Below are 17347 nucleotides of genomic sequence, written 5' to 3' on the forward strand. Positions count from 1 at the left end.
GAAAAATAATTAATAATGGGAGTACCTATACGTGTCCTAGTAATTAATAAAATAAACTGAACCTCACAAGATTTTATATTCAAATTCTTACGTAAGAAAAAATATTAATAGAGGGAATTAATTATATCTATGTTCATAGGTAATAAAATCTCACTAAATTAATTGTGATACAAGAGCATACACTACAACTATTAAAAAGACTAATGAAAATTGGACATTTGAGTGACAAATATGCTAAAGGTTGCTATTAATAATGGGACGGAGGGATCCGGAGACCCCCTTACAAATTTACATAAATTTCAAATTTTGAATTCGCAAATACAGAATATTAATATCAGATTCATCAGAAACCATTATTTTCGTAAATTGAAGCATAACTTCACACGTAAAAATTCATACAAATTATTATAAGTATAGTAACTATGAAACTTAATTATAACTTGAAAAAAAAAAACTCTATATTTAATATTATTAAAACCATAAAACTTAAATTCTAAATCCGGTCATACAACTTACCCCTATATAAAGTGGCCATACTTGGCCAATAACTTCCCCCCAATAAATACATGACATCCCTATAACTAAACAATATAACATATAGTTCCAAAAAAAATAAGACAAAAAAAAAAGTATAGAAGCCATGGAGAATGCAAATGGGGAACCAAGCAACAACAATAATAATGATGAAAGATTAGCTATAATGGAATTAGCTAACATGATAAGTGTACCTATGTCCCTTAATGCTGTTGTTAAACTTAAGGTAGCTGATGCTATTTGGGGAAATGGATCAAATGCTCCACTCTCTCCTATTGAAATTCTGGCTAAAATCCGCGGCCCTCGGGGCGGCGGGGATGCTGAGAACCTTCAACGAATTCTACGTATGCTCACGAGCTACGGTGTGTTCAAGGAACATGTTGTTGATGACGGCTCTCAAAGAAGGTATCTTTTATGACGATAGACAGATTTAAGATTTAAAGTTACACGTGTTATTTTTTCTCTCTGTGTTTATGTATGTTCTCCTCTTCCAATTGCTTGGGAGAAGAAAAAAATAATCTTAATTTCTTATATTATTGATAAAATAAACAATAACCTGATAAAAAGTTTTAATGTATTAAGCTTGATATTATGCTAATTTAATTTGTTAGGCCTAGTATTCTTCATTTTCTTAATTAATCGGAAAAAAAAATCTAAAGGCATAAATTTATAATATGAGGTTCATTATTTTCCTAATAGATGTGATTTTTCTGGTCCACACACTAGATATATCTATGTGTTAGGCAATAGTTAGTGGAGTAACGTGATTTGGTATACCATAAGTTATTTTTTTTAATTAAAAACAATAAATTTTTCTACGGTGTTTCAAGTATGTAATTTATATCCCACTCATCGATAATTTGTATAGTCGATCCCAAATTTATTATTCAGACATATATAGTTATTGTTCGTTGTATACAGATATTCATTGACTAAGGTGGGAAAAACCCTAGTGACGGACGAGAATGGCTTATCTCATGGCTCGTACGTGCTCCAGCACCATCAGGACGCGTTAATGAGGGCGTGGACGATGGTTCATGAGGCGGTTAATGATTCATCGATAGAGCCATTTGCAAAGGCAAATGGTGAGCCAGCTTATAATTACTATGGAAAAAACTCAGAGATGAATAGCCTTATGTTGAATGCAATGTCTGGAGTTTCTGTGCCATTTATGAAGGCAATTTTACAAGGATATGATGGGTTTCAAGGTGTAAAAACACTTGTTGATGTTGGAGGAAGTGGTGGAGATTGCTTGAAAATGATTTTAGAAAAACATACAAATATTGAACTTGGAATCAACTTTGATTTGCCTGAGGTGGTTGAAAAAGCCCCAAAAATTCCTAGTAAGTATCGTTCTTTTATCTTGCTATAATATCATATTCAGTATAATCTCATAATCGAGTGAAAGTTCATATTGTTCAACTCTCAAAAAAAAATATATAACAGCTAAAAAGGAACAGACGTGGCACACCTTGTACTCTTAATTAAGTTACAATTCAATTAGTGGTTTTAGCAAATTGAATTGTTTTTTGCAATATGTGGCTATAATGTGATGGTATGGTCAAATTTAAGATAAGTTTTTGGCGTGTAGGTATAAAGCACGTTGGTGGTGACATGTTTGATTATATACCAAAGGGGGATGCTATTTTCATGAAGGTAAGAGTCAAATATATTTTGTTTCTTCTTTAAAATTAATTATGGAATTAGATATATATATATTTAAATGTAAATTATCTAGCACAATGAGACATGTAGGTGAGTTGTTGCTTTCCAATAGTAAGTATTTTATTTGAATATTAGTTGGCAATAGGAGTTTTGAATTGTAGACCACACCTTTTTTTTAATCTCTAAGTTGTCATATTTTCCGAATTTTAAACCAAACTAAGTCATTATATAAAATAATTTACCAAAGTAATACATTTTTCTAAAATTTTACAAAATTAGTATAAACGTATTTCACGGTAACGTTTTAGGATATATTTTATTTTTAAAAAACTAACAGCATTAGGTTGATATACGTTATTGTAAGTAACGTTTTACTTATTTTCAGTAACGTTTTACTCCTAAAACGTTACTGTGAGTAACGTTTTAGGAGTAAAACGTCACTGTGAGTAACGTATATCAATCTGACGCCATCAACTTTTAAAAAATAAAATATATCCTAAAACGTTACTGTGAAATACGTTTATATTAGTTTTGTAAAATTTTAGAAAAACATATTATTTTGGTGAATGACTTTATATAATGGCTTAGTTTGGTTAAAACCTCCATATTTTCCATACGTATGTTTTTTTTTTTATTCTTTTACATTGACAAGACCTTAGTGCTATCCATTCAATCGTATGAACGATCTTTAAATTATAAATATAATTCTTTCCTTCTAAAGAAAAAAAAAGTTATAAAATGACAAACATAAGTATTTATGTTTCGGTTAAAGATTAAATCAAAGTATAGTTTTTAAAATATATTCTTCAGTAATTTCTGTCCTTTAATATTGCTATAATTTATAATTGTGTAAAAAATTACAGTTTGATTTTTTAAAGACATAATAAATAAATACTCTAACTTCGGATGTGCACATATCGACACTTAAACTTGTATAAACTTGAACAACTAGACACATGAGTCCTACGTGACATATACACGTAGCCCGTAGAACACGAATTATCATATAGGATGCCACATAAGATGTGTGTTTATTAGTTGATTCAACTTTATATAAGTTTTAGTACTGGCTATTTGTGTACATCCAAAAATTGAAGGGCGTAAATATCAGCTAATGTATTTTGACAAAATCAATATATTATAAATATTTTAATGAAATGTTAATAACATGTTTATGATCACAAGTTTCGAAACAAACTTTTAACATAACTTGTGACATGGATACATTGTAGTGGGTGCTAACAACATGGACAGATGATGAATGTAAGGAAATAATGAAGAGTTGTTACAATGCACTTCCAGAGAAAGGCAAATTTATTGCTTGTGAGCCAGTTTTGCCTCATCATACTGATGATAGCAAGAGAACTAGAGCACTTCTTGAAGGTGACATTTTTGTCATGACTATTTACCGTGCCAAGGGCAAGCACCGTACTGAGGAAGAATACCGGCAGCTCGGTCGAGCTGCCGGTTTCAACGATTGCAAGGGTTTTTATATCGATCATTTTTTTACGATTCTTGAATTTCACAAGTCATGAATGTAATTGTGAGTGGTATGAACGTAGTTTTGTTTTAATATTAAAATAAATGTATGGTGTTGTAGTCGTAGAATAGAACTACGTACATTTTCTTGCTTTGTATAAGAATGAAAGACTGAAACATTTTATTTATCGATGAAAAATCTTTGTGAAAGGATAAACACGATTGAAGTGAATATAAAATTGCTAGATATATTTGATTTATTACTTTTATCTACTTTTTTTTAATTATAAGAGATTAGTGGAGAATATCTTTAATTTTTCTAACGTAAAAATTCATATAGTCGTATTTTTCCAAAAAAAATTAAATTTTGATAAAAGCAAGCAACAAAAGTAAAATCAAAACACGACCTATTTGTATTTTTACCAACCAAATAAGTAGTAAAAAACTTTTAACTTTAAAAGTAAAAAAAATTTATTTAAAAACTTTAACTTTAAAAGTAAAAAAAATTTAATTCTAAAACCACAAATATTGAATCCGGTCATACAACTTGGCACTTGCCCCTATAAAGCAACAACATGGCCAATAAAGTTCTTACAATGAATACAACTTGTCCTAGTCTCTCCGTCCATTTTTATTTATTATGTCTACTTTTTGAAAGTTAATTTAAATAATTTTTAAAGTTAAAATTATATTACATTAATTTGATATTTTATACATAAATTTAAATGTTCAAAAATTATATAAAAATTACTATATATTACAATTTTTTGCATATCAATATGATAAAAAAATATATCTTACTAATGTTAGTTAAAATTTTTATAGTTTGACTCCAAAAATAGAAACTATGACAAATAATAATAGACGGAAAGAGTAGCTTTTTTGTTGAAGTTTCGATTGAATTTGGATCACCTATTACATGGCTCATTTGAAGGCGACGATTTCGATATGATTTTCTCTATATTCAGAGTTTGAATTCGAAATCCTCTAATTAGGATGAAGCACTCTTACGAGTGTATCACAGCCATGTTGGTTACTTGTCCCTAGCTGTAAAGTAACTACACTTGGCCAATACATGACATCCCTATAACTAACCAATATAACATATAGTTCCCCCCTAAAAAAAAGGTAAAAAAAGGTGTAGAAGCCATGGAGAATGGAAATGGGGAAACAAGAAGCAACAACAATGATAATGCAAGGTTAACTATAATAGAATTAGCTAACATGATAAGGTGTACCTATGTCTCTCAATACCATTATCAAACTCAAGATAGCTGATGCTATTTGGGAAGGTGGATCAAATGCTCCACTCTCTCCAAATGAAATTCTCACTAAAATCCGCCCTCAGCGTGGCCGGGATGCTGAGAACCTTCAACGAATGCTATGCATGCTCACGAGCTACCGTGTGTTCGAGGAGCATGTAGTTGATGACGACTCTCAAAGAAGGTACTTTTAACACTAATTAACAGTCTGTTTAGATGGTTGTTAAGTATTTTTTCATAATGTATCATATTATATTATGTTTTATTTTTTGTTGTATTGTATTGTATTCAGGGGCAGCTCTACAGCTTTGCTAAAAAAGCAAACGCCTTATGCTCCAAATTTGAGGGGCCTCATTTTTTTTTTTTAAAAAGGTTATAAATCTTTTTTTAAAAAATAGTGTTGAGTATAATTTGTAGAAAATAATTTTTTTATATAAAAGAGTAAAGAAGTGATAAAAGTTTGACAAATTATGAAGATTGTGTCTCAAGAAAGATTAAATTATTGACTATATTAAACTTTATAAAAATATATATTCAAATTTTAGGCCTCCATTTGAATTTGGCTTTAGGCCACCGATTTATTAGAACCGCTCCTGATTGTATTTTTATAATGAATACAATATTTGAATAGGCTGTGCTATTCTCTGTCGTAATAATGCCACACATTGGAAATTTGAGTGATAAACCTAAAAAAAAAAGTAGGATATAAGGTTGTTAGAATTTTGTCCTGAGGACTTATAGTCCATTTTATTAAGAAAAAATAACTTAAATACACAACTATAATTTTTATATTCTCTAATTTTCCCTACTTTTTTTAAATATTACATAATTTCCTTTTTTTTAATTTTAGTGTAAGTTTTTAGATACATTACATTCTCTCCCCTATAATACACATTTACCCATTTTAATGCCTATTTTTTCTCCATTAAAACACTCAACCTCTTAAATCAGTTTTTGAATTTTGAATTTTATCCATTTAAACACTCAACCTTTTAAATCAGCTTTTTGATTTTGAATTATTAAATTTAATTAATTTTAAATAAAAGACCAAATTTTGAAATTTTGAATTTCAAAATTCAAAAAATTTGAAATTTAAAAAAGTAAAAATTTCAGGAAGCAGGACAACTTCTCTTAACTTCTACCGTTTTGTTCTCCATCAAGTTTCAGTTCTTTTTGCATGATCCTATGAATCTTCAGATGGATTCAAACAAAGACTCTGGCTGTAAGAAGCTCAATTAATAGTCTCTTCGGCTGCTTTTCGTAAAGTTAACATTTCCTTTTTGTTCTACGTTAAGATGTAATCTGGATTTGATAATATTTCATTCTTTTACAGATCTGTACAAACTAGTCGTGCTAAACTTGGAAGGGTCTGTTGTTACTGCGTCATGTTTGGATTACCTCACAGGTCTGCTTTTACTGTTTTAATTTCCATGTTAACTTACTAGGACTAGTTTGCGGGACAAACTTTATGAAGTAAAAGAGAATTTTTCGGGGAATTACTTCTCTATTCTGGGATTCCATCACGTTGTTGAAGTTTCTGATAGTTCGTTTATCATAATGCAGCTCTCACTTCGTTGAAGTCGCTAAATGTCAATAGATCTCACCTTTTAGATGATGGATGTGAGAAGTTTTTGGGTAAGTGGAAGACATTTGTTATCTGCCAAAAAGAACTGACTAAAGCAAAACCATTCCACATTGTTAGCCAACCGTTTTATATCTGCAGCACTCAGCAGTTTGAAAGAGTTAAATCTGGGATTTAACAATATCATGGATACATGAATTTGTTGTGTATCATAATATTTTATATGTATCATGAAGTTTTGAAAATTGTTATAATGTATCATTCAATAAGTTTAGTAAATGCGTCATCAACTGTGCTTGATGATACATATAGAATCAGTGTGTACAGTGTTTAGTCAATGCATTGATACATGTAGTAGATATGTATCACATGTTTTGCATGTAGTATGAATTCCTGAAAACTGATATCATGTATCAGTAAGGTATTAGTTGTTTAGTTGATGTACTGATACATGTTTTGAAAATTGTTATAATGTATCATTCACTAAATTTAATAAATGCGTCATCAACTGTACTTGATGATACATAGAGAATCAGTGTGTATATTGTTTAGTAGATGTTTCTGATACATGTATTAGATATGTATCACATGTTATAATGTTTTAGTTAATTCACTGATACATGTAGTAGACATGTATCACATGTTTTTCATGTAGTATGAATTTCTGAAAACTGAAACCATGTATCAGTAAGTTATTAGTTGTTTTATTTAGTATTTATATTTCAATATCGTTATAATTTGTTGTTTTATTTTCAAATTGCAGCCAATGAAGTACAAGATTAAAAAGATACCAACACATCCCATAAGGTTTGCTGTCAATTTTAACAACAATTTCCTAAAGGACAAGAATGTGATCAGATTCCAGGGGGGAGGAGTATCTTCAGCAGACTGATTATGCAAGGAAACTGTACTGCATATAAACACCAGAGGCAGAAGCATCTCCAGCTTCCAAAGACCTTTACTTGCTTCAAATTCATACCCTTAGGTCTTGTAATTAGAGAAGTTGTTGTATTGTCTTTTTATTCACTATGTAAGATTGTTTCTCGTGTTTTGTAGCTGTAGCATGTATAGACTTTTTGTAATTGATAGGAGTGTAGATAGTTATCATCTATTTGTTTTGTATTGAACACTATTGGATGAATAGAGTGCATCGTTCACAAAAAAAAGACAGATATTCAACCAAGCATAACATACATAAAATAAAAGCGAGAAACCCCAATATTCAATTATAACTAAAGAGAAACATTATATATTCTTATTCAAATTGACCGTAGTGTACTTTAAGAATTTTAAAGGATTCTTAGAAATGATCAACAATTATTTAAAGAAGCCAGATTGAAAAGATAAATAGACTTCAAAATAGATGATATAATCTTTGATTTTCAAAATTTGAAATTAATATCCAATTACGTGCTGATTTTATGGTGATTAATGATCTGTTACCTTAAATTAAGCTGTTTTAGTAACAACATTAATTGTACCGTTTTTTCCCCATTTTTTTCTCAACAGTTTAAACTTACCATGTATCATTTACCATGTATCACTAGAGTCTAAAGTATCACAGAACAACAAATTTAAGGGATTTTTTGTAAATACTAAATTTATCGGGATAGAATGTAATTATTGAATTACACTATGGGATTCCTTAAATTTTTACTTTTATTAATGTCTTAAAAGGCCAAATGAACGGCCCAAACCCATCATATAATTCCAAAATTGCCATAAATGCTTGAACTTTTTCTAAAAGGAAAATATAATTTTCTGCCAGATTTGGTTTATACTTTCCTTGGAGGGAAAATTTGAAAATCTATAAAGTGAGGACCTCTATTCTCATAGCACAACACAATACCTTCCACAATTTTGATTTTTAAGAATTCAGTTTATGAGGAGATTTATTTTCTCCATAGTTTTAATATTTTTCTCTTATATTAATTTTCATGTAATAATAATATTATATTTTTAGTATAAATTTTTATCGTCTAATTTATCAGCATATAATTTTAATTATAAGCTTGCGCATCACATCAAAATCACTTTCGAACCCAACAGAGGTAGTACTACAAGGTTATGATGTCATCACACTATGGTGTTCCCCATCCACACACTAGATATCTATACATGTTGGCAATGGCTAATGGAATCCAAAAATCAAAAAGTATGAAACATGTTTGGTACGACAAAAGTTATTTTTTATAAAAAAAAAGTTTTCATAAAATTAAAGGTGCTCGCGATAGTATTTGAGCAATGTAATCTATCCTAATTTATTCTTTGAGATTGAGACGTAGTTATTGTTTGTTGTATAGAGATATTCATTGGCTCAGGTGGGAAAAACCCTAGTCACGGACGAGAATGGCTTATCGCATGGCTTGTATGTGCTCCAACACCATCAGGACGCGTTAATGAGGGTGTGGATGATGGTTCGTGAGACCGTTAATGATTCATCGTCCGATCCATTTGTGAAAGTATATGATGAACCACCATATAGTTACTATGGAAAAAACCCGGAGATGAATAGTCTTATGTATAATGCAATGTCTGGAGTTTCTATGCCATTTATGAAGGTAATGTTAGAGAGATATGATGGATTTGAAGGAGTAAAAACACTTGTTGATGTTGGTGGAAGTGTTGGAGATTGCTTGAAGATGATTTTAAAAAAACATTCAAGTATTGAACTTGGAATCAACTTTGATTTGCCTAAGGTGGTTGAAAAAGCCCCATAAATTCCACCTAAGTTTTGATTGCTATTTTATTTAACTTTCTTTAGTATATTTGAGAAGCAAAATAACGTTTTAACAATAACATATCTGATGTAATTTCATAGGTAAGATTTGAAAAGATAATGTAGATTTGGAAAGATAATATATACACAATATCTTATTTCTATTTTGTAAAGATAGAGCAGTTTCCTTGACCTAAGTATAACACTTTCATATAATTGAGAGACATACTATATAAATGTGCTTTTTAACTTATTTCAGTTGACATGTCATGACTATTTATCGTGCCCAAGGCAAGCACAGGATTGAGGAAGAATACAGGCAGCTCGGTCGAGCCGGTTTCACTGACTGTAAGGATTTTTACATCGATCATTTTTATTCACGATTCTTGAATTTCACAAGTAATGAATATAATTGTGAGTGGTACTAATGTACGTAGTTCTATGTGCTAAAATGTTTCAAATTAATAATAAACATGTGTGTTGTTGTACAATAAAACTCTATTTCCAACCTCATATGAGTATGGAATAGATTGGAGGTTAAACTCTAAATTTCTCTTGAAAATTGGTTCTTTGATTCTTTTTTTCTTAGAGATTATGTACTTGTTATAAGGTTATCAATGTATCAATTATATTTTCTCGTTAGCTTCTTATACATTTGTATCACATGTTGTATACTCGTTTAAAATATGGTTGATACAATATTGTATCTCTCCCTCTCCCTTGTTCAGACATGCTAAGAGTCTGAGTATGAAATCAAAGAGGAGAAGAGTTGGAAGAAGAGACTTTCGTCTAATATTTGTATCAATCGTATCTCATCTGAATTCTAAGGCTTTTGTTGCTTACTGAATTTCAACTCAAACGAGGATGAAAAAGAGAGAGATGAAGGGAGACTCAAGAGGCTAGCGAGAGCTTGAAAGAGAGAGAGAAAGAGGAGATATTTACTTTAAAACTCTAAGTATAACTATATAATGCAAGTCTTTTAAATACGTAACACAAATTTACCTTACTATAAATATATATATATATATTTTTTTATTTTTTTTTTGTTATTGCAAAAACTTCTCCCCTGTCACTGATATCAACTTGCCTTTAATTTGAAAAGACAAATTAGATTTGAATTTAAGAAGTGGATGTATTTAATTTTAAATTAAATAATATATTGATCAATCATAATATGTCATGTGACTATTTAAACTATAAAAAAGTCATTCAGTTTATAGCATTAGTTGAAAAATATTTGTAAATTGTAAATCCAAAAATACACAAATAACATATATGATCCATTTTTTATACATTAAGAGTACTTTTAATTCTTTTACATTAAAATAATTAAATGAGCCAAAAAAATAATTAAAGTATCATAGAAAAATGAGATGTGTGATGTGGAGCAACGGAAGTGCAAATGGCATATCCTTTGGAAGATCCCATCCAATGCCAATATTCCATTTCACTCTTTTCTCCTACTTACTTTTTGGTCTAACTTTACTCAAAAGTGACAATACACTACCTGCTCAAGTCACCTTACTTTTTTTATTTAATCGTTTTCTATGTTCGATACTTATTTTAAAGCTTAATTATTCATATTTATATTGAAAAGTTTTATTTTTTAGAGTTAAAATATCTTTATCGGGATAATTTCATTTTCAGAGTTTGAATGTAAGAATTCAGCATAATTCATAAAAAATTACTTATTATGTATAGATAATATGCTTTTTTTTTAAAAAAAAATTAAAACATTTAAACTCAAAATTCTAAATCTGCTTCGCTTCGCTAGTATAAAATATAAAGTATTCTTATTTTTTATTGTCATCATGATGTAGGACAAAAGAACCAAGTGGCCACTCTTATAAACACTAAGCCATGCCTTCTATAACAAACCCTCTCTCCCCTTTCATGTGAGGCTTCCTTTGCATGGTTTTACTAGTGGGCAACCACCCTTTTGCCACCAACTTTTAGGGCAAAAGGGTGGTGATGGAAGAGGTGGCTCTCGTCGTTGATTCACCGGAGATGGTGGCTTCCTTCATGGAACTATTGTCCATTGATAAGTTCTCTTGGTGGTGTTTTTTTGTTGGAAAGGGCAACTTCTATCCTTTGGCATTTTGATGGAGGAAATGGTTAATGAAAAAGAAGAGCAATCTCAAGGATAAGGCAGATTATTCATGTTAATCCTATAGATCTCTACTTAATTACTAGTTCTTAATTAGTTATTGAGTTTAATTATAATGAGTATTGTTGTGTGTTTGTGATCTATTTTAGTTTATGATCATGCTTGTGTACTAGGCCTCTTGGCCCAAATAAAAGAGTATTTGTGTTTGTATTATAATGTTTGAGACTTGTATGTTATTTCAAATTATTGATGAATTTTGATTGTGGGATCCTAGCAAATTAAAATGTGTAATTTAATCTTTTTGTGATATTTAAATTAATTAGGATCGAACTATATTACTATCAAATATAAAGTAACTATATAATTAGTTATTAAATTTGTGTATCATGGTCAAATCGATAAAAACAAATGCACATATAAATTAACTAAAAGCTCAATATTCTCAAACAAAAATTACAAAAAAAAAAAATTCAATATTTAAGAGATTAATATGTTAATTTAATCTTTTCTCACATTGTATTGAGGTTTGATGATTATGTAAAAGTATTGTATATCATAAAAGTATTCTCCTTTAGTTTATATTTAAAAACCTATGAAATTCCATGATCAAACTGCAAATTTTCTAAGATAGAAAATAAATAAATATTCCCGTTTATTTTTATTAGTCACTTATTTTTAAAATAAATTTTCAATTTTATTTGTCACTTTTGAGATATCAAGAAAAGACAATAATTTTTTTAAAAATATATTTTGCCCTCAACATTAAATAATCATTTTTCAAATAATTTTTCAAGACATCATTTAATAGGAAATATCTAATCAAACTGTGACAATTAAAAGAACGTAATAACATACTACCTTTTTATTTATCCACATCAAGGTTAGTGTACGTGATGTATTTATTTTCATTTAGATTCTTGTCATTTAGCGATTATAAATTTCCACACTGATGGGAGTTGGTAGAAATAATTATACTTATATTTATAAAATTTTCATCGCTGAGTAGAATATTTAAAATAAGAAGTTGGATTTATCTATTTTGTTTTTATTTATGTCTTAACAAAACATTGATTGTTATTTGGAATAGAGGATAATAACTTTTCATTTTTCTCATATTCGATTGGTATTTTTATTTGAAAAATATTTTTTTTAGAAAAATAAGATCTTGAAAAATAAGGATAATAATAAATTCCTTAGTGAAAATAAAAAAAGCTAATTTTACGAGTGACATTTCTGATTTCAATAATGAATTCCTCCTCTCATATATTGTATTTATATAGAAATATTTTATGATATTAATTGTTGCTTATGTAACTAACATAACAAGCTTACTTATTTTCATGAAATAAATATCTTGTAAGAATGCATTTTTCTTCCTATCGAACACACCATAATCTCTTCTCATTAAACATCTACTAGAATATTTATAGTTTTCTAAAACTAATTTAATAATTTTATCTAAACTTTTAATAAATAATGATAAATATTTTATAATATTATACGACTAACGAAAAATGAAAGACACGTGCTTAGTAAAGTCACAGTTATATGTTTCTAAAATTTCAAGTAAACGCTAAATTTCCAAGAAAGAAAACAAATTCGATAATACTTTTCGCAACATCAAAATTATAATAGTTGAATTTAAATACGAATATTGAATACTAAATTTTAATAAAAAAATCTAAAGAAAAATCAGAAAAAGTAAGTTTAAGGCAGTCCCCTTCATATTTATTTATTCAAAATTAAATTTTCACTTTTACTTATAATTTTTTTTAACGTATTAAAAAAGATATTATATATCTTTTATTTTATTATAAATATTAATTATTTATTCTCCAAATTATCTCTTTCAATCTAAAAGGGTGCAACAATCAATATGAGCATATTGATAAAATAATCATATTAATTTTTTCTTTTTTTAGAATAATATACAAAATCTAAAATAAATAGTTTAATTATATTTTAAAGGGACTCTTGTGCTTCTTTAAAATTATTTCAATTTGTACTTCTGTAGTGATCACAATTTTCACCGCTAGTAGAAAAATAATTTAATTTATTTTGAATAATTCAGATCTATTTTTAAATAAGAAATAATATGGTTGGTTATATATATTATTAGAAATAATCAACTCTCAAAGATTCTTAATAGACTTTATTATTTTAATATCAACATCTTTATTAATTAATTCCTCCACATACTGCATATTAAATTTAAAATTCATGTACTAATGTCCAATGACTTCAATCAAATCCCTAAGAAAACAACTTATTATTATGATATTTATATAAATTTCATATACTCCATTATATTTAATAATAACAATAGCAAGAACATTGACAAAGGGTAGTTCAAGAAAATTATTTTACACACTACTATAGAATATATCTCACTATAAAATGAATCAACGATAGATATTTTTGCCATACTTACAATAAAAATTCATCGCTACTTCTATTTAACAATAAGTTAATGACAAATAGTTTAAATATTTAGTCAGAGAATTATTTATCGATGAATTTCGTAATTGTTTGTTTTAGTCTAATGTAACGTTTTATTTTTTAGGGGAGGAAAAAATTATTCGAAAAAATATAAAGATAAATATTCATGAATGGAGAAAATCATAGAAACTACTAAGCTGATATCACAATATCCCTATAGAGTACCACAAATGAAAGGAAAAACTTAATGTCTTGTGCACTTAAATTCACCTACAACAAATAAAAGATGCATTGATATACTCTATAATTTGGAAAATAGATGTATGATAACAAGTTAAAAATGCTAATAGTATAAAATTCTTTATATTGTCAGCGAATGTATGCAATTAAAATTTTAAATTAATTGAGCACTTAATGATTGATTTAAGATGTCTTGGATGAGGTTTAATATGTTGAGTCGAGAAGTTCCATTTTCTTCCATGGTCATTCTTGCTATTGTCCCTAGTTCTTTAGATCGAATTCTTCTCTTTTCTCCTTCTTCTCCTCCATCCATGAGTTCCTCTATAGCGTTCACAACTTGTTCTTTGCAAACAAGTACTCCAACTTTCTCTTCTTCTCCCCATCTAACCGGAAATTTAACTCCAACTTCAACTCCAATCCTCAGAATTTCAACAATTAGCTTCTCATTGAAGAATTGTTCCGCAAACATAGGCCATGTGATCATAGGCACACCACAACTCACCCCTTCTATCGTTGAATTCCAACCACAATGGGTCAGAAACCCCTTTATGGCTGGATGTGACAATATAAGAACTTGAGGGGCCCAACCCTTAATCACAAGTCCCCTCCCTTTGATTCTCTCCTCGTACTTTGTGTCCAACAACCATTTCTCTAGTTCAAGAAAATTTTGATCCGCGGTCTTTATTACCCAAATAAACGGCCTTTTTGATGCTTCTAAGCCTAGCCCAATTTCTATCAATTGCGATGCGATTAACCTGCATTGACTACCAAGACAACAATAAAGAACAGACTCATTTTTCATCGTATCGAGCCATTTTAAACATTGTTTGTCATCAATCGAAGGTTTATTCCCCCTTTGATACATATCCATAACATTTTTATTACAAAGTGAAACTGGTCCAATGCACCATACCTTCTTATTAATAGCTTTTTCATATTCCTCAACACATCCATGCTCCAATTCTACAAAACTATTAACCACAACTCCATAAGCACTTGATTCAGCCTCTTGCATCTGACCTCAAATATCATCCAAGTCTGGTAATTGCACAAAAGCCCCTGGAAGTTGATTTTTTGCTATTTCAACCCTTAGTGGAAGCCCTGGCACAACAAAACGTTCCATATCCGATTTAACCTTCAAATAAGGCCTATGAAGCATCAAATTATGTGAACTTAACAATGAAAAACAACACATCCCATGAAAAACAAGCCTTGGGACATTGAATTTTCGCGCTGTTTGCGATGTCCATGAGAGACACTTATCCGAAATTATACAACTTGGAGGGGTATTTTGGTCAACCAAAAAATTCTCCAATGGATTTTGTAACATATTAAGTGCTGTATAAAAATTTCTTATAAGATCACGTGAAGGGACACTATCAAGATTTTCACAACCGATAGGTAAGCCAACTTGTTCACTAGGAAATGGGATTTGAATAAGTTCAATATCTAACCCAATTTCTTTTGCCCGATTGATAATAGTTGCAAATCTTGACGCGTTATGTGGTGTAGTTACTAAACTAACCTTCACACCATGCTCCGCGAATAGCCTAGCCATGTCTATCATGGGAATCATATGGCCTTGTGCTAGTAATGGAATAAACACAAAATGAAGTTTTTGAGGAATATTGGTTGCCATTGTTGAATGAAAAAAAAAAGAAGGCGAGCTAACTTGTGAGGTTTGAAAGAAAAATAGGTGTTTAGATGGAAAGGAAGACTTGCATTTATAAGACTTGTTCTTAGGTTATATAATAAGAATAAAGTTTGGTTTAATATAAGATGAGGATAATGGGATGGAGGTAAGTTGCACAAAAGGGTTAGTTAGAATTTCATTTGCTAAAAAAATTATATACTGTGCAAATAACTAGCGGCCACCTTATCGAAATTTCTAACGGATTTGAATACTGAGTTCTAAATTTAATATTGTATATAGTTTTAATAAAGTTGTTAGTTTGATCAAATTCGTATTATGCTTATACCTTCATTTTGTAAATAGGGTAAAACTAATTATTTTGAAGTTATATTTACACCCTTCGATTTACTTTTATTTGTTCATTATGATAAATATATCGTTCCACTTTATATTAAGAGAATTTCCCTATACTATAACCCTTAAATAAGTTACTTATTCTCCGAGTTATTTTTTATATTGACTAAACATCAATTAGTATTTGTATGAATATTCGTTCAAATTTCAGGTATTTTTATAAATTTCTGACTCGAGCACGAATTACGAAAATTTGGAAATGGTGAAGACTTGGTCATGAGTCAATTGCGGCTAGAAATGAACAAATAGATTGTAGGTGTTGACTCCAAGAGGCGGTACACAACTGGACAAAGTTATTTGGACGACTAGTGATGGTGCCGTGCCCCGACCCTGCTTACACGCAATATTATATTGTTTTCATATGAATGAACTACTAACATGTTTATTCGAGGTTCGAATATGAGACATTTGATTAAGGGTGAGACACTTTTATTAATTAATTATAATTTATATTAGTTAATTTTTACATAATTTTTTCTTTTGATATTTTATTCGGTGTCTGAAGCTTTTTCAGTTTAAAAGAAAATTTAACGGTTTTTGCATATATAGTTGAACAATGAGAACTGATTCTGTTACAATTCTCCTAGTTTAGTGACCTTTTAAAATAATTATTATATTGACATAAAAAAAATAAAAATTTTGATTTTGTCATGTCAAATTTATTTTAATAATAAATGTAGTTGAATGATTTTTTTAAGACAAAAATGTTAAATTGATTGATTTACCTGATACTAAACAAAGTTTAATAACTTTATTAGATAATTTTTTATAGTTCAGTAATCTTTTTATGTTACGTTGACGATGGTTTTAAATTGAAAAAAAAAAACTAATGTTCAAGGGTGTATCTCCTAGTAGGCTAGACTAAGCTAAAAATAAATAAATGAAAGTATATAGTAATGTGATACTTTTTATTTTTTGAGAGTCACAATTTAAGTCTGATGAAAAATTTAGGTATGAAATCTTCATTTTTTTAAAAATGAAACTTATATATTTGTATACTACGAAATAAGTACTATAAATCTTAATATATTTAATAACAGATAGTATTAAATAAATAGTATTAAATAATATTAGTATTTACTGTGTACTAATCCTAGTCCTATTAGGATTAGTACTCCTTAATCCTAGTCCTATTAGGATTAGTACTCCTTCCTATATCTCCTATATATATCTCCCATGTATTCCCTTATTAGGTTAACACTTCAATACAATCAATATTCCTTCATGGTATCAAGAGCCAGAAAACCTAGATCTTCTTTTCTCTAGGTTTTTT

General features: G+C 29.1%; 3 protein-coding genes across 3 annotated transcripts; 2 read left to right on the forward strand and 1 right to left on the reverse strand.

Moving 5' to 3' along the window:
- The first annotated feature begins 548 nt into the window (after positions 1 to 548).
- Positions 549 to 3895, forward strand: LOC107002598 (caffeic acid 3-O-methyltransferase 1-like). Its single transcript, XM_015200674.1, has 4 exons — positions 549 to 939; positions 1456 to 1877; positions 2126 to 2190; positions 3432 to 3895. Exons 1-4 carry the CDS (start codon positions 641 to 643, stop codon positions 3732 to 3734), a joined length of 1089 nt encoding a protein of 362 aa, XP_015056160.1. The 5' UTR covers positions 549 to 640; the 3' UTR covers positions 3735 to 3895.
- Positions 3896 to 4815: 920 nt separating this feature from the next.
- LOC107002599 lies at positions 4816 to 7702 on the forward strand. The gene is made up of 4 exons (XM_015200676.2): positions 4816 to 5124; positions 6274 to 6345; positions 6504 to 6575; positions 7286 to 7702. Exons 1-3 carry the CDS (start codon positions 4919 to 4921, stop codon positions 6535 to 6537), a joined length of 312 nt encoding a protein of 103 aa, XP_015056162.1. The 5' UTR covers positions 4816 to 4918; the 3' UTR covers positions 6538 to 6575; positions 7286 to 7702.
- Positions 7703 to 13996: 6294 nt separating this feature from the next.
- On the reverse strand, positions 13997 to 15825 carry LOC107001901 (UDP-glycosyltransferase 73D1-like). The gene is given in 1 exon segment (XM_015199853.2): positions 13997 to 15825. A coding segment is annotated over 1 exon segment (1485 nt). The 5' UTR covers positions 15667 to 15825; the 3' UTR covers positions 13997 to 14181.
- Between the last annotated feature and the right edge of the window lie 1522 nt (positions 15826 to 17347).

This window comes from Solanum pennellii, chromosome 10 (assembly GCF_001406875.1).
Source record: "Solanum pennellii chromosome 10, SPENNV200".
Lineage (NCBI taxonomy): Eukaryota > Viridiplantae > Streptophyta > Magnoliopsida > Solanales > Solanaceae > Solanum > Solanum pennellii.